At 39.9% G+C, this 23,871-nt stretch overlaps 1 protein-coding gene across 27 annotated transcripts in view; it reads left to right on the forward strand.

Annotated features, from left to right (window-relative positions):
- Positions 1 to 23,871, forward strand: part of BPTF (bromodomain PHD finger transcription factor) — a 156,866-nt gene that overhangs the window by 53,408 nt on the left and 79,587 nt on the right. For 19 of the 27 annotated variants that reach the window (XR_010153367.1, XR_010153368.1, XM_054671499.2 and 16 more), the window contains 4 exons: positions 7,055 to 7,243; positions 12,790 to 12,980; positions 14,316 to 14,671; positions 14,980 to 15,111. Coding sequence is in view for 25 of the 27 variants with exons in the window: in XM_054671499.2 (XP_054527474.1) it covers positions 7,055 to 7,243; positions 12,790 to 12,980; positions 14,316 to 14,671; positions 14,980 to 15,111 (868 nt within the window). In the remaining 2 variants the exon portion in view is untranslated. The remainder of the gene's footprint in view (positions 1 to 7,054; positions 7,244 to 12,789; positions 12,981 to 14,315; positions 14,672 to 14,979; positions 15,112 to 23,871) is intronic. The other 8 variants (XM_054671505.2, XM_054671511.2, XM_054671518.2 and 5 more) reach the window with 4 other exon arrangements.

The following is a 23,871-nucleotide window of genomic DNA, read 5'->3' on the forward strand; positions in this document are numbered from 1 at the left end:
ATCAAGAATATTTTGGCCGCATATCATGAGTTGGTACTAGAAGAGTTTTTGTGGGGCTGTTGTTAATTATTTCTTTTTTTTCTTCTTCTTCTTTTTGAGATGGAGTTTCAGTCTTTCGCCCAGGCTGGAGTACAGTGGTGCGATCTCGGCTCACCACAACCTCTGCCTTCCTGTTTCAAGCGATTCTCCTGCCTCAGCCTCCCAAATAGCTGGGATTACAGGTGCCCACCACCACGCCTGGCTAATTTTTGTATTTTTAGTAGAGACGGGGTTTCACCATGTTGGCCAGGCTGGTCTTGAACTCCTGACCTCGTGATCCACCCGCCTCAGCCTCCCAAAGTGCTGGGATTAGAGGCGTGAGCCACCGCGCCTGGCTAGGGCTGGTGTTATTTCTTAAATGTTTGCTGGAGTGATTTGGTTCTGGAGTTTTCATTGTGAGAAAGTTATTATAGATTTCATTCACTTCTTTAGTAGATAATGGATATCTTAGTCCATTTGTGTTGCTGTAAAGGAGTATCTAAGGCTGGTAATTTATTTAAAAAAAGAGATTTCTTTGGCTATGTGGTTTTGCAGACTGTACAAGAAGCATGGTACTGACATCTGCATCTGGCGAGGGCCTTCCACTAATGACGGAAGGGGAAAGGGGAGCCAGTGTATATTGATACCTCATTGTGAGAGAGCAAATAGGGGAGGCGGGGGTGGCAGATGACAGGCTCTTTTTCTAACAGTCAGCTCTAGTGGGAACTAATAGTGTGAGAACTCACTCACCCCCAACACCCAACCCGAGAGCATTAATCTGCTCTTGAGGGATCCGTCCCCAGAATCCAAACACCTCCCATTAGGCCCCACCTCCAACATTGGGATCAAATTTCAACATGAGATTTTTGGCAGGACAAACATCTAAACTATCCAAACTACAGCAGTGGGCTATTCATATTTTCTGTTGTTTTCTTAGGTTCATTTTCTTTAATCGCCTTTTTAAAAGGAATCTGCTCATTTTGGCAAATTTTTACAATTTATTAGCATAATAACATCGTATCTTTTTTATATATATAGGGTCTATACTCGCTCTATTTTTCCAATCTGGAAATTCGTTACCTGCCCCCGTTAATCGTGTTGTGAGGCTGTTAGCAATTCCATTAGTCTGTTTTTTAAAAAAACACAACTTTGTCTTTGTTGACCTTCTTTATTGTATGTTTTTCTCCAAATTAATTTCTGGTCTTAGTATTTTGTCCTTCCTTTTATTTTCTTTGTACTTTTATGGATTTTCTTTCCTAGCTTCTGAAGATGGTTGCTTTGATGGTTTGTAGTTTAGTTTTGTTTTTTTATGACGTCTACTATCAAGGCTATCAGCTTTCCTCTATGTCCTGCTATAGCTACATCCCACAAACTTATTTTATTTTTAAATGCATGACCAGAACACAACCACAAACTGTAATAGGTCATGTTCCCTTTATCATTTAGTTTAAAATATTGTCTAATTTCTGTTTTAATATGGTGTGTGATGAAGTATATTGCTTAATATTCAAACATTTGTAGGTTTTTGTTTTTGGTTTTGGGTTTTTGGTTTTTTGTGTGTGTGTAAGACAGGGTCTTGCTCTGTTACCCAGGCTGGATTGCCGTAAAGTGGCCATAACTCTCTGTAGCCTGGAACTCCTGAGCTCAAGTGATTATCCCACCTCAGCTTCCTAAGTAGCTGAGACTATAGGCTAATTATCTTTTTTTTTTTTTCCTAGTTGATTTCTAGTTTAACCCTCTATCAGAGAACATTCTATGCATGATTTATGTCTTTTAAATTTTATTGACGCTTGTTTTGTGGCCCAACATTTAATTAATGTTGATAAATGTTCCATGAACAATTGAAGAGGGTGTATGTATATTACATATATATATATATATACACACACACACACACGTATATATATTACATATATATATTTCAGGCTTTACTTTGAAATAAAATCTTGTCAGAATACTGTCATTTTCATATAATTTGGTAGAAGTTATTATGTGAAGGAGAAAATGACAAAATTGTAGTATAAAAAATGATGGGAGTGAGAACATAAGAAAATTGGGCAGATTTCATGATACCCATTATATTGAGTATGATCAGTGATCAGAAACATTTTGTGTGGCTCAGATTAAAGATTAAACTGAAAAAGTTGGGCAATATTTGGGGAAAGATTGCTACATATCACTTTTAAAAGTTAAAAAGTTAATCTCTTAATACCTATTCAGTTTCAACTGTCTTTGGCAAGAATACTTTATAAAGAATGTGCTGGCTAATTGATATTGTATCCCATCAAAAGGGTCATGGTATATGGTTTTTGTACCTTCAGAGATGCCTAGATTGATCAACGAGTTTAGGTGGTGAGATTGCAAGATTCTCTGTTAACCTCTCACTCATTAATAATCTTTCCATAATCAAGGTTTTTTGTTTTTTGTTTTTTTGAGAGACGGAGTCTCGCTCTGTCACCCAGGCTGGAGTGTAGTGGTGCGATCTTATGGCTTACTGCAACCTCCGCCTCCCAGGTTCAAGCGATTCTCCTGCCTTAGCCTCCCGAGTAGCCAGGACTATAGACGCGTGCCACCACATCTGGCTAATTTTTGTATTTATAGTAGAGATGGGGTTTCACATGTTGGCCAGGCTGGTCTTGAACTTCTGACCTTGTGATCTGCCCACCTCGGCCTCCCAAAGTGCTGAGATTGCAGGCGTGAGCCACCCACCTGGCCCAGAATCAGTTATTTATTTGGAGACTGTAATATGGAGTTTTGGGGATTTTTGTGTTTTTTTTTGTTTTTTTTTTTTGAGACAGGGTCTTGCTCTGTCACCCAGGCTGGAGTGCAGTGGCACAATCTCAGCTCACTGCAACCTCCGCCTCCTGAGTAGCTGGGATTACAGGCGCCCACAACCACACCCAGCTAATTTTTGTATTTTTAGTAGAGACAGGATTTCGCCATGTTGGCCAGGCTGGTCTCGAACTCCTGACCTCAGGTGATCCGCCCACTTCAGCCTCCCAAAGTGCTAGAATTACAGGCGTGAGCTACCGTGCTGGCCGGACTTCTTGCTTTTTAGCAGAATAAAATGTTTGAGGCTTATGTTACACAGTACCTATCTCGACTTGGAATCATTTTTTTTTCCTCCAAGAAGTCCTGGTTCCTTTTAATGGGAAATGATATTTAGAGACCACAGTCTAGACTCAGGGATACTTTTTGCTGTTGGGCTCTCACTGTCCCTATGCTTTTTTGGTGGGTAGTGTTATGAAAGACATATTTTTGAAAAGAAAAAGATCATCAGTTTACATTGACATTTCAGATTCAGATTGCAGATAGCATACTTAGTTTCTTTGTTTACATTTGTATATCTGTTCCCTTACACTGAAAGCCTCAGTTCCAGCAACAGTAATTCAGCTATATGTTTGCTTTATCCCAATACAGGGTATTCGTATCCTAATGTGCATTAATAATAAGAGGAAGTGATTTATTTTAAATAGTAGTATTTTCATAATACCAGTATTATTGTTCACACTAAGACTACTGAATGGCATTTACGACTTTTTGCTGCTCTTTATTTCTCATTATACTACATTTCTAGTAAGGATGTACAGACAAAATATCATATTCCAAAGTCACTTAAAATAATCCCCTGGGCTGGGCGTGGTGGCTGACGCCTGTAATCCCAGCACTTTGGGAGGCCAAGATGGGCAGATTGCTTGAGCTCACAAGTTCAAGACCAGCCTGCCCAACATGGCAAAATTCCTTTTCTATAAAAATTAGCTGGGTGTGGTGGTGCTTGCCTGTAGTCCTAGCTACTCAGGAGGCTGAGGTGGGAAGATGGCTTGAGCCTAAGAGGTAGAAGTTTCAGTCAACTGAGATCACGCCACGCCACTGCACTCCAGCCTGGGTGATAGAGCCAGACGTTGTCTTAAAAAAAAAAAGAAAAGAAAAGAAAAGAAAAAAGGGCTGGGCTTGGTGGCTCACGCCTATAATCCCAGCGCTTTGGGAGGCCGAGGTGGGTGGATCACAGATCAGGAGTTCGAGACCAGCCTGGCCAATATAGTGAAACCCTGTCTCTACTAAAAATACAAACAAAATTAGCCGGGCGTGATGATGGGCGCCTGTAGTCTCAGCTGCTCAGGAGGCTGAGGCAGGAGAATCGCTTGAACCCAGGAGGCAGAGGTTGCAGTGAGCTGAGATCACGCCACTGCACTTCAGCCTGGGTGACAGAGCGAGACTCCATCTAAAATAATAATAATAATAATAATCCTTTGTGTAGTTATGCACAACTTGATACACAGTTCATTTGTTTCAGTTTAATTTTTAGGGATTGTATTTCTATAATAACTTAATTTTTTGAAAATGTAGAGCATTTACATTATTATAAATTCAAAACTATGTAACTGGAGATATTCAGAGAATTTTGACTTTCATTCCTTCTCTCTCTAGGTAACCATGTCTTTCTTTTCTAAGTAGCCATTTTTATTGGTTTTTGGTTATTCTTGAATGTTGCTTGTTTGTTTTGTTTTGTTTGTGTGTGTTTTTTGAGACAGAGTATCACTCTGTTGCCCAGGCTGGAGTGCAGTGGCACGGTCTTGGCTCACAGCAACCTCCGCCCCCCTGGGTTCAAGCAGTTCTTCTGCCTCAGCCTCCCAGGTAGCTGGGATTACAGGCGCCTGCGGCCGTGCCCAGCTAATTTTTGTATTTTTAGTAGAGACGGGGTTTCACCATGTTGGCCAGGCTGGTCTTGAACTCCTGAGCTCATGTTCCACCTGCCTTGGCCTCCCAAAGTACTGCGATTACAGGCGTGAACCACCGCGCCCGGCTCGTTTTGTTTTTTATAAATAAAAGTAAAATCTGTTTATAAATTTGTATTTCCTCCTCTTCTCACACAAAAGTAAGCATATTATAAGTATTGTTCTACACCTTGCTTTTAACATTTAATCTTGGAGATCATTTTATGTGTGAACATAGTGATTATCCTCAGTTCTTGCTACAATGCATGGTATTTCATTGTGTATACCAGCTTTTATTCAACCAATGCCCTATTGATGGGCATTTTCTTTCTTTTTTTTTTTTTTTTTGAAACAATCTCGTGCTGTCACTCAGGCTGTAGTGCAGTGGCGCAATCTCAGCTCACTGCAACCTCAGCCTCCCAAGTAGCTGGGATTACAGGCGTGCACCACCACACCTGGCTAATTTTTGCATTTTTAGTAGAGACAGGGTTTCACCATGTTGGCCAGGCTGCTCTCGAATGCCTGACCTCAGGTGACCTCAGGTGATCCGCCCACCTCAGCCTTCCAAAATGTTGGGATTACAGGCATGAGCCACTACACCTGGCCCCTCCCTTTTTTTTTTTTTCCTGACAAGTTCTCACTTTGTTACCCAGGCTAGAGTGCAATGGCGCAATCACGGCTCACTGCAGCCTCTGGCTCTTGGGTTCAAATGATCTTCCTGCCTCAGCCCCTCAAGTACGTAGGACTAGAGGCATGCACTACTATGCCTGGCTAATTTTTGTATTTTTCGTAGTGATAGAGTTTCACCGTGTTGCCCAGGCTGGTCTCGAACCCCTGACCTCAAGTGATCTGCCTGCCTCAACCTCCCAAATTGCTGGGATTACAGGTGTGAGCCACTGCTCCCAGCCTTCATAGACATTTTCTATGTTTCTGGGTCTTTTGCCATTTTAAATACTCCAATGAATAGCTAGCTCTATAGATAAGTAATTTAGTTTTTTTTTTTTAGTGTATTTTGGGCTAGATTTCTAGACACAGGATTGCTATGTTAAGTAAATGCATGTGTAATTTTCCCTTCGTGTATTGTGAGACTTGGATTTTTGCCAGTTGATAACTGAGAGTAGTTTCTTCATATAGTTTTATTTTACATTTCTCATAGTTTGAATTGGGCGTATTTCCATATGCCTAAAGGCCATTTTCTTTTCTTTTATGACTGTTCACATATTTTCCCATATTTTATCAGGTTGTCAGGTTTTTTTCCTGAAACCCAAAATTATACATTAAAGATAGTTACTGCGATAGACTATCAACCAATTTTTAGGTGATTTGAAGAGTATCTTGTCAGTGGCAAAAACAAAGGCAGAGGGAGACTTTTAATTTCTGAACTACCATGGAAAGATAGGCTTTCTGTTCATGGTAGTGGTAATTTTTATATGCTTTTAAGAACTATACTCTTAGTGATACTATTAAACTGTCCTCAGAAGTTAACAATCACAGCTGGGCACAGTGGCTCAGGCCTGTAATCCCAGCCACTTTGGGAGGCCAAGGTGGGTGGATCACCTGAGGTCAGGAGTTCGAGCCCAGCCTGGCCAACATGGTGAAACCCTATCTCTACCAAAAATATAAAAGAATTATCCAGGTATGGTGGCGTGCACCTGTAGTCCCAGCTACTCAGGAGGCTGAGGCGGGAGAATCTCTTGAACCTGGGAGGTGGAGGCTACAGTCAGCCGAGATTGTGCCACTGCACTCCAGCCTGCGCAACAGAGTGAGACTCCATCTTAAAAAGAAGAAGAAGTTAACAATCGCATTTAGGCATTACCTTTCAGTTAATTTGGGCATAGTATTCAGGCAGAAGACCATAGAGTTAAATAATCCTGCTTAATTCTGTTTCTAATACTATTTGAGTACTTTTGAAAAGTAAGACTATAAGCTTCAGATTTTGAATATTATCTCAGCAAACTACCTCTGCAATATCTGGCGCACTGTAAGTTTTGAGAGATAGTCATATCACTTGGTTATTCTCCAGCTCTGGGGTATCCGAAAAATTGTCTGCCTTGTACTGGAGACTAAGGTGATACGAGTCAGTGAGTTAGAGTTGGGTTCTCACCCCCCCGAAAAAAGTCAATGAGTTAATAGCCTGGAAGACTTAAAAAAATAAGGTGTTGCCTACCACTTTCTTTTATACATTGCATTACTGATACATGAACAGATTTTCTTTTAAAAATACAGCTTCGTAATGAAATCCTAAAACAATTGTCTTTTCTGACAATTTGTCATTTTTCATGTGATTTCCAATTTAAAAATCAGATATTCTATTTTTCTAGAAGAACCTAACAAGACATGTGAGAGCAGTAACACTAGTGCTACCACTACCTCCATCCAGCCTAATCTGGAAAACAGTAACAGCAGCAGTGAACTAAATTCTTCCCAGAGTGAATCTGCTAAGGCAGCTGATGATCCTGAAAATGGAGAAAGAGAATCTCATACACCTGTCTCTATTCAGGAAGAGATAGGTAAGAATATACTTCATCCATTCCATTAAAGGGAAGTTTTTTCTTTTTTTTCTTTTTTTTTTGTGTGTGTGTGTGTGGTTTTTTGCTTTTGTTTTTGTTTTTTGTTTTTGTTTTTTAGTTTTTAATTTTTTAAATGAAAGTTTGGTGGGGGGTGGAATTTAGATGTTCTTTTCCTTTATTTTTCATTTTTTTTTTAAACACAGCACTTGCACTCAATGTTTTTGTTTTAAAAATCTACAAAAGCACACAGAGCAGGGAAGAAAGATCCTCTTCATACTCCCCTCCCCAAAGGTAACCACCATGCATCAACAGTTTGGTGTGTAACATTTTAGATCTTTCTGCAGTTACATTTATGTATGTATGTTTACAAAGGTTTTGGAGAGCTTTGGGCGATTTTTTAGTTTTGGGGGTTTTTGAAATATAAACAGGATCATTCTGCATGTATTGTTCTGCATCCTGCTTTTTTTACTCAGTGATACATGGAGAGAATCTTTTTGTGTTATGAATTGAATTCATTTTTTTTTAAAACTGCTGCATGGTACTCCAGAGTATGGATGAACCATAATTCATCTACTATTTCTCTATTAATGGACATTTATGTTGTTAACAGTTTTTCATTATTACAAATAGTGGTGCTTTTGAACATCCTTAACGTATATCTTTGTGTACTTGTGCAGGTATTTCTGGCAGTATAGAAACAGTAAGTGGACTTGCTGGTCAAATGGTAGCTACATTTAAAAAACAGTGATGGCTACTGCTTAATTGTATATCAAAAGAGATTTATACCAGTAACTTTCATACATTTCTGTTTCCTTATTCTCTCACTTAAATTCAACAACATCATTCCTCTTAACATTTTTGCCAATGGTGAAAAGTATTTCGTATACAAATTTACATATTCTTACTCATGTGGTTAAGTTTCTTACATGTATTTGTTGAACTTCCTGTGAATTGCTTATTCATATCTTTTTCTCACTTTTTCCTAATGAGTTTTGTTATTTTTCTTTAATGAATTTTAGGAATGCTTTATGTATTATGGCTATTAATCTTCAATTTTACGTATATTTGCATAGTAATTGCCTACTTTTAGCTCTTTGTTGTCATACAGACATTTTTACATTTTTATTTACTTAAATTTATCAATCTTTTTCTTTAGAGTTTCTCTGGATTTTGTGTTTTATTGAGGAGGGTTATCCCCATCCCAAGAATATATATATGTTTTATAGTAATTCTTTATAATACTTCTATAACTTTGTTTTCAACCTATCTAAAGTAATAATTTTCATTTGATATGAGTTGGAAATCTGTTTTAATTAGGACTTTTTCAATTGCAAGTGACCAAACCAACTTAAACTAGCTTAAGTGAAGAGGGAATTTAATTAATTAGCTCATGTAGTTGGGAAGTCCGAGCCATCATCAGGTATAACTGGACCCTCAGGTATCAAACTCTTTGTTTTCCTCTCTCTCTCACCTTTTAGGTCTACATATATTTATGTGTGTTAACCTCATTCTCTCCCAGTACAGACAGGCTATTCCCATGTGGCAGGGAAGATGGCACCAGCAATTTGTATTTATATGTTTCCAAGGTCTATGACCCAAAGGCAAGGCCCCTACTTCTGCTCCAAATCAAAAGCCCTTGAGGAAGGAATTTGAGTGGCTTATCTTGGATCATATTGTTTCTAACCCTATGGCCAGGGCAGGCAAGGTACTACGATTGATGCCTCCAGCAAAAGTTGGGTAGGAATGGTTTTCTAAGGAAAGAGGGACGCTGCAAGTATTATAGCATAGTAAATATCTACACTTCCATCCTTTGGTAGCTCAGCACGTGTGTGTACTCACATTTGTTCTCATACATACAATTCAAAAATGGTTCTGCCTAATATAATGCAAAGATTTCACCCACAACTTAAAACTTTTTCAAAAACCTCTTTCCCACAGTTACATCCTGTAATTGTATCTAGACCTAAATCTAGTATTTCTCTGTGTGTATATTAATTTCAGTAGATCTGGGCCGGGCTCGGTGGCTCACTCCTGTAATCCCAGCACTTTGGGAGGCCAAGGCGGGCGGATCACAAGGTCAGGAGTTCGAGACCAGTCTGGCCAACATAGTGAAACCCTGTCTCTACTAAAAATACAAAAAATATTAGCCGGGCATGGTGGTGTGTGCCTGTAATCCCAGCTACTCGGGAGGCTGAGGCAGGAGAATTGCTTGAACCCAGGAGGCAGAGGTTGCAGTGAGCCGAGATCGTGCCACTGCACTCCAGTCTGGGTGACAGAACGAGACTCCGTCTCAAAAAAAAAAAAAAAAAAAAAAAATTCCAGTAGATCTCGAGGTGGCTTATCTTGATCTCACAATCCATGAGCCACATTATGAATTTAACTGCCTATGACACTCATAAACATAGTAGAGGGTGTTCTTTAATAAATCTGGATGCCATTGTTTTTCTGGGAGAATGGCTGTGTTTGAGAGGTGAGAAACATATAAGAAGATTCCCCTTCTGGAGGCCATTCTGTTTTACCTGCCTAGTTCCTGCTGTCTGTTACTGGGGTTGGGTTGCTGGGGACTTCTATAGGATTAAACAATCATATAACCCTATTTGGCAGGTTTGGGGTTTTTTCTGACAGTAGCACTCACTTGTAGATTCCTAGGTTCCCACCTAGTACTTAATGCCCAGTAACTTGCTTTAGGATCCATGAAGGTGAACACCCTCCACTTCCTCAGTTTATCTGTTTAGTAGGCCAGTAGTCCTAGCCCTCAGGTGAAGAGTTTGTGTAGGCTTCTGCCTGCTGGTATCATTAAACAATGAGCTGCAGAGGCTGATGTAGATCTGTAGCCTGCTGCCAGGCTGCATCACAAGGATCCACTGCTTTATAATAGGAGGAATATGGCCTTTGGGCAGAGGGTGTTCAGTAAAGACCTCTACCCTCAGTTTAGTTCTTTTTCTCCATTCCTTTAAGTCTTACCCCTGTGGTAATTTTCTCCTCCTTTCCCTTATTTGCACTAAATTTAGCAAGTGATAAAGGATTGACTCTGAGCAGTATTGGATCGTTGGCTCTGAATTAGGAAGCTTTTTAAAAGCACTGTGTCATTCTCTTTCTCCTTTCGGGAAATCTGACCCAGACCAAATGATGTCTAAAAAGTATCTATTACAGGACTTTATAGATGGTCCCAAGAACTAACCACCATAGTTCAACATCTTGGCATAAAACTCCATGATCTGAAGGCCAGGCGCAGTGGCTCACGCCTGTAATCCCAGCACTTTGGGAGGCTGAGATGGGTGGATCACCGGAGGTCAGGGGTTCAAGACCAGCCTGACCAACATGGTGAAACCCCGTCTCTACTAAAAATACAAAAATTAGCTGGGCATGGTGGCGGGCGCCTGTAATCCCAGCTACTTGGGAGGCTGAGGCAGGAGAATCGCTTGAACCCAGGAGGCAGAGGTTGCAGTGAGCCGAGATCGCACCACTGCACTCCAGCCTGGGCGACAAGAGCGAAACTCCATCTCAAAAAAAAAAAAAAAAAAAAAACCTCCATGATCTGAGACCCAAGAGAAAATTGATAGTCTGACCAACTGCTTTGCTACCACACATCCAAAGTGACTTGCTTTCCAGCCTGGGGTGGCAAGATGCTCAGCACCCTCTCTCCATTTTGACTTATTATTTAAGGAGGGCAAAGAGGTGTGTTCTTTCTGTTTAAAACAAAAATCTGTGGAATGTGAGATAATTTTAATTACCATACCTTAAAAATCGGGGCTGGAAATTTGTAGAAATTTCTAGACCTACTTTTGAATTGTATTTTCTTTATTTCCAAAACTGTAGTAGTGTGATATTTTGGAGTCAAAATCTTAAAATATTCTACCAGATTATTTAGAATTTACTGGTTTTGATAGAAATACATCAAACTTGCTTAAAAAGGGAATTTTATTGACATACACTATTGAGAAGTCCAGTGTTGGTGACAGCCTCAGGTGCATTGTTGGATCTAGGGAGCCAAATGAGGTTATCGAGGCTACTTCTGATTTTGCCGTTTCATATTTTTCTGTTTATTTCTTCTCTGTGATGGGCTTATTGTTTGCTGTTATCAACGGTTTTCTCCATGTTGTGGGAATAAAAGTGGCCAACTTCTGATTTACACCCTTCCTGCTCATTAGTACAAAAAGCAAAGACCCCTTCTCCATCTCTGGATTTTAAAAACTGGAAAAGGATGCTGAGAGGATTGAGCCAAAGAGCCAGTCCTGGGACAGTCACTGTGACCAGCTAATGGTGTGCTTTGTCTGGCCACGCTGGGTCCTGCTGCTCGCTCCAAAGGGGCAACATACTTGATTTGCAGCCCTGGCAGAATCATATGATTAAAGTGTGGGAGGGCGGTGGTGAGGGAAGTATCTCCCCAAAGGAAAGAAGGGGTATGGAACAGGTAAAATTAACAGATGTTTACAAAATTGTCTTAATTATTTTCCCCAAAATGCATAGCCAGTTTTCCCAATCCTAGTTTTTCTCTATTTACTTAAAATGCCATCTTTATTATATATCATATAGTAAATTATCTGTCTTTTCATTTGCCAGTGCCACAGTGTCTTCATTTTTTTAAAGCTTTAAATTAAAAAGGAAAAATCAGAGCTTATTCAACTATCTGGTCAATGGAAATTTAACAGTGATGCAGTAGTTTTAGAATGTATACAGATTTTTCCAGCCTGGGCAATATGGCGAAACCCCATCTCTGCAGAAAATACAAAAAATTAGTCAGGTGTGGTGGTGCATGCCTGTGGTTCCAGCTACTTGGAAGGCTGAGATGGGAGAATCACCTGAGCCTGGGGGTTGAGGCTGAGGTGAACTGAGATTGTGCCACTGCACTCCAGCCTGAGCAACAGAATGAGACCCTGTCTCAAAAAAAAGAAAAAACAAATTCAGCCAAAGTGAGATTGATCAGTATGTAAAGCAGAAATTTACTCCTGTGGAGTTTAGTGTGTCCTTAAAAATTTACTAGGAAAATGTTGAGAGGTCTTTATTAGGTTATAAAAAACTAATTTAGTTGATTGTTTTATATTGATAAGCCTACACAGATAATTATCTAAATTCCCTAGTGGAAAATTCATGACATTTATGTTTATAAGCTCAAAACTATTTGGTATTTAAACAGAATTTCAGTGGAAATCTTTCAAAAACTTAAACCTTTTTATACAGAAATCCATATTGAATATATAAGGCAACGCTTTGTTAGTTTGCTTTTTGAGTTATTATTATGTTTGTTATTTGTAAGTTTGTAGCAGCTCTTCCTGTTTTCAAACAGATGAGTTTTTAAACAGATAACCCAGCATGTTTGAATTTTTTGTGGAATAATAGATGACTCACAGTAAAGTTACAACATATTTTCTTTTAAGTAAAAAACTTAAGGAATAATGATACTTGCTTTGCCATTCAAGGGCCTTTTTTTATCTGTTTACTTTGTGGATCTTACACATACACCAGATACGAGTTTTGGTGAAATAAGGTGGTTATAATTATTTACTTATTGTCAGCAATTGCTTTGTGGCCTATTCATTTGACAGTAGGTGATTTCAAATCGGAGAAGTCCAACGGGGAGCTAAGTGAATCTCCTGGAGCTGGAAAAGGAGCATCTGGCTCAACTCGAATCATCACCAGATTGCGGAATCCAGATAGCAAACTTAGTCAGCTGAAGAGCCAGCAGGTGGCAGCCGCTGCACATGAAGCAAATAAATTATTTAAGGAGGGCAAAGAGGTGTGTTCTTTCTGTTTAAAACAAAAATCTGTGGAATGTGAGATAATTTTAATTACCACACCTTAAAAATAGGGGCTGGAAATTTGTAGAAATTTGTAGACCTATTTTTGAATTATATTTTCTCTGTTTCCGAAACTGTAGTAGTTAACAAGATTGAAAGTATTAGGCTTTATAAGCATAGTTGCGTACCCAAATTTCAGTCAAGGCATAAAAATGCTATAAATGGCTGATACACTTTCTTACTACATGATCAGTTTTATTCTACATATAATTCTAAAGAATTAAAGCCTTCTTTATACATATGAGTAGGCTATTTTGGGTTTTATGGTTTATTAAAGAACTGTAGATGATTCACTGCTCAGTTCTAGCTATGATCACTTCAGGTGAACCTGCAGCTAATTAGAGGATGAGGCTTACCCACTGATAGCAGAGTACTGTGGATAGGACAGCATGGCATCCCAGCTCTGATCATGAACAATGGGATCAGAGCTAGGACTCGGTATCTCTGTGCTTCAGCTAGCCATGGTGACAGGACATGGTCCCAACTTTGTCTCCCATATTCGGGAATTATTTGCAGGGTAGATATGCAAGAATAAAGGACATTCTTAACATTGCAGCAATTGCTTAAAAGCAGTGGCTTTCATACTTCTTTTTGACTCTGACCCTCAGTCACATACACATTTTTTCATAGCAGCCCAGTACACATATTCAAAAGCTTTCTGAAATACTATTTTACTTTATGATGTGGGAAGCACTGTGATATTTTCTGTGCTAGCCTATTGCATTACATTTTATTTTTTAAAAAAGCTAAATAAGGCCACTGTTTATCTCGTAGTCCACTAAGAGTTGGGATCAACTGTTTGAAAATACTATTTTGAAGTATCCATGGGGTCTTACACTGTAGCTGGAATGATAAAAGGACCCGAAAGGATGTTTTTAGGAATATATTTTTTGGGGGATAGTACATGCGATGCCCTTCTTTTTCCCTTAAGTATATGTTATAAACTTGAAAAAAATGGTAGGTGAGTAATTTATATGTATGGTTTCATGGGTATATTTGAAGTATTAATACATGAAAGCAGTGAATAATAGTATCTGACATGTAATAGGTACTTAATATGTGTTAGTTTTCTTTCTGCAGGCATATCTTGGTTGTTTAATTGTAAACAATTAGCTTTACTTTTAACTTAGCTTTTAGACTTCAAAAGTTCTATCATAAGATTTATCTTAACTTACTTTGAATGATTAATTTTAATTATTGAAAGACAGTTGATCAGATGAAATTTACATCTTTGATTGACATAAATAATGCAGTCTTTTTATTTTTTTGGTCAGGTACTGGTAGTTAACTCTCAAGGAGAAATTTCACGGTTGAGCACCAAAAAGGAAGTGATCATGAAAGGAAATATCAACAATTATTTTAAATTGGGTCAAGAAGGGAAGTATCGCGTCTACCACAATCAATACTCCACCAATTCATTTGCTTTGAATAAGCACCAGCACAGAGAAGACCATGATAAGAGAAGGCATCTTGCACATAAGTTCTGTCTGACTCCAGCAGGAGAGTTCAAATGGAACGGTTCTGTCCATGGGTCCAAAGTTCTTACCATATCTACTCTGAGACTGACTATCACCCAATTAGAAAACAACATCCCTTCATCCTTTCTTCATCCCAACTGGGCATCACATAGGTAAAGGAAACTAAGGTTAATTTATTGCTGTAAATATACTACATGTTTATAAAATGATTGTTGTAGTTGTGCACTTGAAAACGTCATTACCAATGAGTTGAATGAAGTCAATGTGGTCAGCAGACAGGACATTAGAGGCATGAGTGTACTTCTAACTTACTGAACCAACACCACTAACTATTTGGAGGATTTTTAGGAGTCATCGTCTTTATACCTGGAATCAGATGGAGGCCAAAGTTACAACTATTGTGCTTTTAATTTAAGGTCAACCTAGTGAAATAATTTCTCTCCTTTCTTCTGAAATACAGGGCAAATTGGATCAAGGCAGTTCAGATGTGTAGCAAACCCAGAGAATTTGCATTGGCTTTAGCCATTTTGGAGTGTGCAGTTAAACCAGTTGTGATGCTACCAATATGGCGAGAATCTTTAGGACATACCAGGTAAATGAATTCTGAGCCTTGTAAATGATGAATATTGGACTCCCTTTTGAAATACTAGCCTATTAATAATGAAAGTTAATATATTTAAGAGGCCATATTGAAGACTTTACTTTTGGCCTCATTTTCTTCCTATATAAGTTGTAAACATGAATGAATATTATTAGTTCTTTCTTTTTTTTTTTGAGACAGAGTCTTGCACTGTTGCCCAGGCTGGCATGCAGTGGTGTAGTCTCGGCTTGCTGTAACCTCTGCCTCCCATATTCAAGCGATTCTCTTGTTTCAGCCTCCCAAGTAGCTAGGATTACAGGCACCCGCCACTGTGCCCAGCTAATTATTTGTATTTTTAGTAGAGACATGGTTTCACTGTGTTGGCTAGGCTGGTCTTGAACTCCTGACCTTGTGATCTGCCCTCCTCGGCCTCCCAAAGTGCCGGGATTACAGGTGTGAGCCACCGCACCCACCATGAATATTAGTTCTTATTTGCCATACAGGATTGTGATGAAGATCAAAAGAGATCTGGTATATGAAAATTTAAATAGCATTTTTATTGACTAGAAAGAGCACTCACATTTTTTAGTATTCTGGAATCTTGTAAATAGCATTTTTATTGACTAGAAAGAGCACTCACATTTTTTAGTATTCTGGAATCTTGTAGGCACTATGCTAGGAATCTGATTTACATCCTTTTTTAAAGTTCATTGTCCAACCAAAGATCATATAGCTCCTGAGTAGACCCAGAGCTGTGCAACTTCAACAGATGATTAAAAAGAAAGAAAATTTTGTGACTTGAATCTACTTTTTAGCCCTGATAGACTTGCTTTGTAACTTTAGTCTTTAAAAAGTTATTATTACAAAACTAAGGTTATGGTAAATAATAGAATATTTAAGGGCATAAAGCAAAAAGTAAGAACCATTTTATCTTCTCTGCCCCAATCTTTTCTACAGAGTCCACTCCAAAGGCATAGCCCTATAGTTTTTAAAATATAAACACAAGCCAGGCACATGGGCTCAACCTCTGTAATCCCAGCACCTAGGGAGACCGAGGTACTAAAAACACAAAAATTAGCTGGGTGTGGTGGCACATGCCTGTAGTCCCAGGTACTCGGGAGGCTGAGGCAGGAGAATCACTTTAACTCAGGAGGCGGAGGTTACAGTGAACCGAGATTGCACCACTGCACTCCAGCCTGGGTGACAGAGCAAGACTTCATCTCAAAAAAAAAAAAAAAAGGAACGTAATATATGTTTTTGAGAAAAGTAAATTTATGCCTACTAAATGGTTTTCATTTGCTAAAGGTATGGCTCCCAGTTTTCTTTGGTGTTTCCACCACATATTTTTTTTTTTTTTTTTTTTTTTGACACAGGATCTCACTGTCACCCAGGCTGGAGTACAGTGGCGCCATCACAGCTCACTGCAGCCTTGACCTCCCTGGGCTAAGGTTATCCTCTTACCTCAGCCTCCTGAGTAGTTGGGACTACAGACGCATTCCACTATGCCTGGCTAATTTTTGTATTTTTTATAGACACGGGGTCTCATTATGTTGCCCAGGCTGTTCTTGAACTGTGGGCTCAAGCAATCTGCCTGCCTCAGCCTACCGGAGTGCTGGGATTACAGTTGTGATACATTTCTGATAAGAGTGCAATTAGTACAATGGTTGCTATAACCATTTTAGAGAATGGTTTGACAAAAACAAAGTTAAAAATGCAATTCGACTCCTTCCTAATACAGTAGAGAGACTTTTACCCTGTGTACATGAGAAGACATTATAGCAGGGTGTTCCTTGTAATATTATTTCATAATGGTGAAATTTGGAAACAATTCCTAAGTACTCATAATCAGGCTTTTTTTTTTTTTTTTTTTTTTTGAGACGGAGTCTCGCCCTGTCACCCAGGCTGGAGTGCAGTGGCGTGATTTCGGTTCACTGCAGCTCCGCCTCCCGAGTTCACGCCATTCTCCTGCCTCAGCCTCCCGAGTAACTGGGACTATAGGCACCCACCACTATGCCCAGCTAATTTTTTGTATTTTTAGTAGAGATGGGGTTTCACCATGTTAGCCAGGATGGTGTCGATCTCCTGACCTTGTGATCCGCCCGCCTTGGCCTCCCAAAGTTCTGGGATTACAGGCATGAGTGACTGCACCCAGCCAATATTGGGCATGTTTAAATTGTGTTATTTCATGATGGACTGTTACATAGCAGTGAAAAACACACTAGAGCAACAAGTGTCGAGATTGAATCTCATAAGTTTACAATAGAATGAAAACATTTGGAGAGGGTGGGAGGGGCACAAGGGTTGTAAAAATTACCTATTGGGTACAGTGTTTACTATACAGGTAATGAGTAACTAGAAACTGTTCCCCCCAGTGCACATATACCCCTTGAATCTAAAATAAAAATTTTTAAAAAGAAAAAACAGTTCCATCACTAAAAATACATCAGGATAAATGTATATACTACATACATTTGTGTAGATTTTAAAAGCATGTGTGATAATACAATGTTACAGTATTGTTTAGGGATATAGACGTTTGTAAAATTTTAAAGGCAAGGGCTATATGCTTGAAAGGTAAGAAATACACTTCTAAATAAATAAATACTCAACTATAAATCATAAAACTAGAAGACATTTTGATCTGGATGTTCATGAAAGTACTACATACATTGAAATTTGTCAGATGCAATTAAAGGCTTCCTAGGAGAAGTTGCTAGCTTTTAGTGCTTATATTAGAAAAGAAAAACTGCAAATTAATTAGCTAGGGGTACATCTCAAGGAACCACCCTAAAGAAAGAAAATATTAAAGATGAGCAAATATGATGAAATAGAAAACAAATATACCTTAGATCCCATTATGTTTTATAAGTCTCTGATAAGATTATCAAGGGGGGGGGAATAATACAGCACAAATAACCAATATCAAGAATAAAAAAAGAGGCCGGGCATGGTGGCTCATGCCTGTAATCCCAGCACTTCGGGAGGCCAAGGTGGGCAGTCACCTGAGGTCGGGAATTCGAGACCAGCCTGACGAACATGGAGAAACCCTTTCTCTACTTAAAAAAAAAAAACCAAAAAAACGAAATTAACCAGGCGTGGTGGCACATGCCTGTAATCCCAGCTACTCCGGAGGCTGAGGCATGAGAATCGCTTGAACCCGGGAGGCGGAGGTTGCAGTGAGCCGAGATCATGCCATTGCACTCCAGCCTAGGCAACTAGAGTGAAACTCTGTCTCAAAAAAAAAAAAAAAAAAGAGTAAAGAAAGAGACATACTAACCAATATTTCTGATTCTCTTTTATTAGAACTTGGAATTTTAAAGCCTTCACAGGGTCACTAACACAGTATTCAGGTTTCCTACATCCACAAAGAAAGGGGTCCACCTAGAAAGAGTGGACCAAGATGGTGGAATAAAAGTCCCCAACTCATCGTGCCCCACCTTCCATCCCCACTGCCACAGAAAGGGACCCACCGAGCTCCTTTTGGGTGGGGGGAAGGGTTGGGGAGGATGCCACAATGATCTCAGTCCTTAGTAGGGCAGAAGCCACACTCTTAGGCAGGAAAAGGATTTCTGGTTATCACTGCACCTGTCATTAAGGTGATCGCAGGACCAGATGATTTCATAAGGTATTTCTTAAATTTCGAGAACCAGATAGTTCTATTTAAACTTTTCTACCAGAATAGAAAAAGGAAAATTTATAATTATTGTTTCTGTTAGTGTGAAACTGTTATCACGCCTACTTGATAAATAGAAATAGACAAATAGAAAATTATGGCCCTGTCTTCTTTATTAATATTTATTAATAATTAATAGCAAATAGGTGTATCTATAAGAAATCTGAAAATATTGGTATGCCGATATATCCAGGAGTAAATTTAAAGAATAAGAAACCATGGCTGAATTGGCCTCACCTTAGACACCAATCTCCAATACTAGGAGATTACTAATACCATACTATTTTAAGAAGTCAAAGAAAGGCTGGACGCAGTGGCTCACACTTGTAATCCCAGCACTTTGGAAGGCCAAGGCGAGTGGATCACTTGAGCCCAGGAGTTTAAGACCAGCATGGCCAATGTGGTGAAACCCCATCTCTACTAAAAATTAGCCAGGCATGGTGTTGCAGGCCTTTAGTCCCAGCTACTAGGAGGCTGAGGCAGGAGAATCACTTGAACCTGGGAGGCAGAGGTTGCAATGAGCTGAGATCGCACCAGTGCACTCCATCCTGAGCAACAGAGCAAGATGCTGTCTTAAAAAGAAAAAAGTTGAAGAAAGGAAACCTTTTGATCATCTCATTAGATGCCAAGAAGGTATTTTGTCTAAGTTCATTATAATTTATTGGGTTTTTTTATTTTTAATTATTTTACATTTTTAATTTTTTCGTAGAGATGGGGTCTCCCTATGTTACTCAGACTGATCTTGAATCTCTGACCTCAAGTTATCCTCCCACCTTGGCCTCCCAAAGTGCTGGGATTACAGGTGTGAGCCGCTGCACCTGGCCTATTTATTCATTCTTTTTTTAAACTCTTAGATAAATACGAGTATATGAAGTCTTTTTTTTTTTTTTGAAGATGTATTGCAAACCAAATTATTATGCCTTTTGGTGAAACCCTTGAAGCATTCCCAATAACATTCAGGTGGAACAAAAAAGATACCCACTATTGGCCAGGTGAGGTGGCTCTCCCACCTGTAATCCCAGCACTTTGGGCAACCACATCAGGAGAATCACTTGAGGCCAGGAGCTGGAGGCTGCAGTGAGCCATAATTGCACCACTGCACTCCAGCACGGGCAACAGAGTGATACCCTGTCTCAAAAAAAAAAAAAAAAAAAAAAATTCTAAAAGTACCAGGAAATGCAGTTTGCCAAGAGAAACAAAACTTATAAATATTGTCAAGATATAGACACAATTATTATATGCAGTTGATCTAATTAATTAACACATACAATTTTGTTCCACGCTGAACTCCACCAAAACTGTGGCCAAACTTTTGTAAAATTACAGACCCACAGGGACAAGGGGAACAACAGAAAATACACCACCTATAAAATTGCTGAAGCAATAATGCAGGTAGACAAATGGCAGCCTACCCACAAAGGCCAAATCGATCCCAAGTCAGTGGGGGAAAACAGTCCTCAAAAGATCCAAAAGCAGGTAGTACAGAGCCAGCCGCTTTGGATGCTTGGCTGTAGTAGACCTGTTTTATGCTGCAGTCACGCCAGATACCTTGATTGTGGTGAGCCCTGTATCTTCCAGGGTTTGCTCATGATCTCACCCACTGATTTCACCAAAAGAGGTCTGTAAACTTTCCTGAAAGCTGAAGCCAGACTGTGACCCAGAGACAAGTTTATATTTTCCTGGGAACCTTCTTTGATAGTAACAATACTGCTCTATGCAGGTGGTTTTATACTTGATGCTGAGTTTTCTTTCTTTTTTTTTTTTTTTTGAGACAGAATCTTGTCTGTTGCTCAGGCTGGAATGCAGTGGTGCAATCTCAGCTCACTGCAACCTCCACCTCCCGGGTTCGAGTGATTCTCCTGCCTCAGCCTCCTGAATAGCTGGTATTATAGGCGTGTGCCACCACGACCAGCTAATTTTTGTATTTTTAGTAGAGATGGGGTTTCACTGTGTTGGCCAGGCTGGTCTCCAACTCCCAACCTCATGATCTGCCCACCTCGGCTTCCCAAAGTGCTGGGATTACAAGCATGAGCCACCGCGCCCGGCCTATGCTGAGTTTTCAAAAGGCAAACTTTATACAGTTTGGGATGCACACACATAGGTTCTAAAAGTATAAGGAAAAACAAGGGAATGTTTAGCACAAAAGTATTGATTGCCAGGGAGTGGGACACACAAGCATCTGATGTATTGGTTGTAGATAAAGTTCTGTTTCTTAACCTGGTTGCATTTTACATATTTTTGAAAATTTTAATGAAGCAGAAGATTCCAGGAACAACAACAACAAAAACCTCCAACACCTAGGAATAATTGTGTGTGTGTGCATGTGTGTGTCTGTGTGTTTTGAGACAGAGTCTTGCTGTGTCGCCCAGGCTAGAGGGCAGTGGCGCCATCTCGGCTCACTGCAACCTCCGCCTCCTGGTTTCAAGCAATTCTCCTGCCTCAGCCTGCTGAGTAGCTGGGATTACAGACAAGTGCCACAATGCCCGGCTAATTTTCGTATTTTTAGTAGAGATGGGGTTTTGTCGTGTTGGCCAGGCTGGTCTCGAACTCCTGTGCTCAAGTGATCCACCCTCAATGGCCTCCCACAGTGCTGGGATTACAGGCGTGAGCCACCGCGTTCAGCCAAATGTAACAAGAAATATTCAAGGCCTGTGTAAAGCAATCGTTAGGCCAGGTGTGGTGGCACATGCCTGTAATCCCAGCACTTTGGGAGGTGAAGCGGGAGGATTGCTTGAGCCCAGGAGTTCAAGACCAGCCTGGGCAACATAGGGAGACCCTGTCTCTACCAAAAATAATAATTAATGAATTAATTAATTAAAAAGCTAAGCAATCTTTAAAGCTTAACTAAAGACATGAAGGATACTTTGGGAATAAGATTTTCCATCCTGGAGCAGGGGAGGTTTGACCAAAACGATACTAATATTTGATCTAGAAAAGTTAATGTGCAAGAATACTGCGCACAGTAGCTCATGCCTGTAATCCCAACACTTTGAGAGGTTGAGGAGGGAGGATCACCTGAAGTGAGAAGTTTGAGACCATCCTGGGCAACATAGCAAGACTCTGTCTCTACAAAAAAATTAAAATTGGCCAGGCATGGTCTTGCTTGCCTGTAATGCCAGCTGCTTGGGAGACTGAGCCCAGAAGTTGGAGGAGGATTGCTTGAGCCCAGGAGTTTGAGGCTGCAGTGAGCTATGATTGCACCACTGTACTGCATCCTGGGCAACAGAGTGACAACCTGTCTTTAAAAAAAAAGAAAAGAAAAGAAAAAAGTTATTGTGTAAGAATAGCCAAAAGGGGAAAAAATAGATGTTAGTGAAAAAGGTACTAGATATTAAAGCACATTTTGAAGCTTCAATAATTTGTTCTACAGAAGAAGCAAATCAGTAGATAAAATACAGAATCCAAAAATAGACCTAAGCATGGGGATTTAGCTGTAGTAGCATTGCACATCACAAAGGGAAAGCATGTTTGGGAAAATATCACTTAGGTCTCTGCCTTAGCAAAAAACATTTAGATTGATGAAGAATTGTTAAAAAAAAAAACAAACCCAGAACCCTAAAAACGAAAGAAAACGTCAGTAAGAAAGCATGAATTAATTTATGTTTTTGTTGTGATACTTTCTTTTTAAACAGATAAAAAATCCAGATGCCATAGAGGAAAAAAGTGGATACATATATTTAAAATTCTGAGTGGAAAAATGTTATTGTAATCAAAGTCAAAAGACAGATGACAAACCGAGGAAAAATATTTGTACCACAAATGGAAAATTTTCTTGATTGACAAAGACCTTTTATAAATGAAAACTACTAATAGTCTAATACAAACAAGACAAAGGATTTGAATAGGCATTTTGCAGAAAAATAAATATGAAAGGCCAGTAGACATAAAAAATGATTACTTCTCTCATAATTAAAAACAATGGGATAGTATTTTTTACCTCTGAGTTTGACTAACAGTTTAGAAGTTCAATACTAACTCAGCATGAGTGAAGGTATAGGAACGCAGGGTGGCTTTATGATTGCACTGTTCTGAAGAGCAGTTTGACCCTATATCCGTCAGCATTTTCAGTGCAAGAACTTTTGGACCCAGCCATCCCACCACTGGAGGATACAGCGGGGTACTCCCCAGGTTTACCAAGAAAGACATAAAATATTGTTACAGCTATGGCTGTGATAGCAAAACACCACAAAACCCTGAGCACCAGTGGAGTTGAAGTTCAGTTCATTCTCTTGGTTGGACTTCGTTGGCCAAGGAGAAGTAGAAAGAAAATCTGCCACTGGCACACCCACCAGCATGCTACTCTGGGATAGGTAGCATCAGAGATTAGCCATAAGACTGCCTAACTGGCCTTGCTTCCTCCACAAAGAGAAGCCTTTGTATTTGGTGATAAAAGGGACCTCTTTGCCTCATGGACACCAAGAACACAACTGAGCACCCTGCCCAGCTTTGAGCTCCTAGGGTGTCACTGCGCTGAAGTCCTTCAGACAGTGCTCCATTCCTGGCCTCTCTCAGTGAAAATGGCCCAGTTGCCATGCTGGACCTGGCCTTTCAGAGGTGTATAGAAGCCAAGCCCTCAAAATCTCCATGAGAAATCCTACACAGTCCTCCTGGCATAGTCACCCCGCCTTACTCCTGTAGCCTGAGACTGTCAGGTTATCCACCGTATTGTGCCTACAGAGCTAGTCCTTCTCCTTAGTTCCAAGCGTGTTGGCAGAGGGATGGAATTTGAGTACATTAGCTCCCAGTGAGGATCTGCTCCCTTTCCCCTCCTCCCATCAGCTTATGAGAGACTACGAAGAGCCTATGGAGAATGTTTGCTACACCAGTTGAGTGCAGTTAATACGCATGAGCTGTCAGCCTGGGGGAGACTATATTCTGGGAACCTGCAATCACAGGGACACAAAGCCGTCGTAAAAGTTGGGAGGGAGAGAAGAAGCAGGGAGAGTGATGGGGAGTTTTTGGTGGGGGTAAAGGAGATAAAAAGACTGAAATCCCCTCCCACATCTTTTCGGCATCACTACCCCAAGTTAACAAAAGGTCTCTATTCTTTCTGCAGAGCTGTGCATGAGAAATTGGCTGCATCTGGTTAGGGTGTGATA

This window comes from Pan troglodytes, chromosome 19 (genome assembly GCF_028858775.2).
Source record: "Pan troglodytes isolate AG18354 chromosome 19, NHGRI_mPanTro3-v2.0_pri, whole genome shotgun sequence".
NCBI classification, from domain to species: Eukaryota; Metazoa; Chordata; class Mammalia; order Primates; family Hominidae; genus Pan; species Pan troglodytes.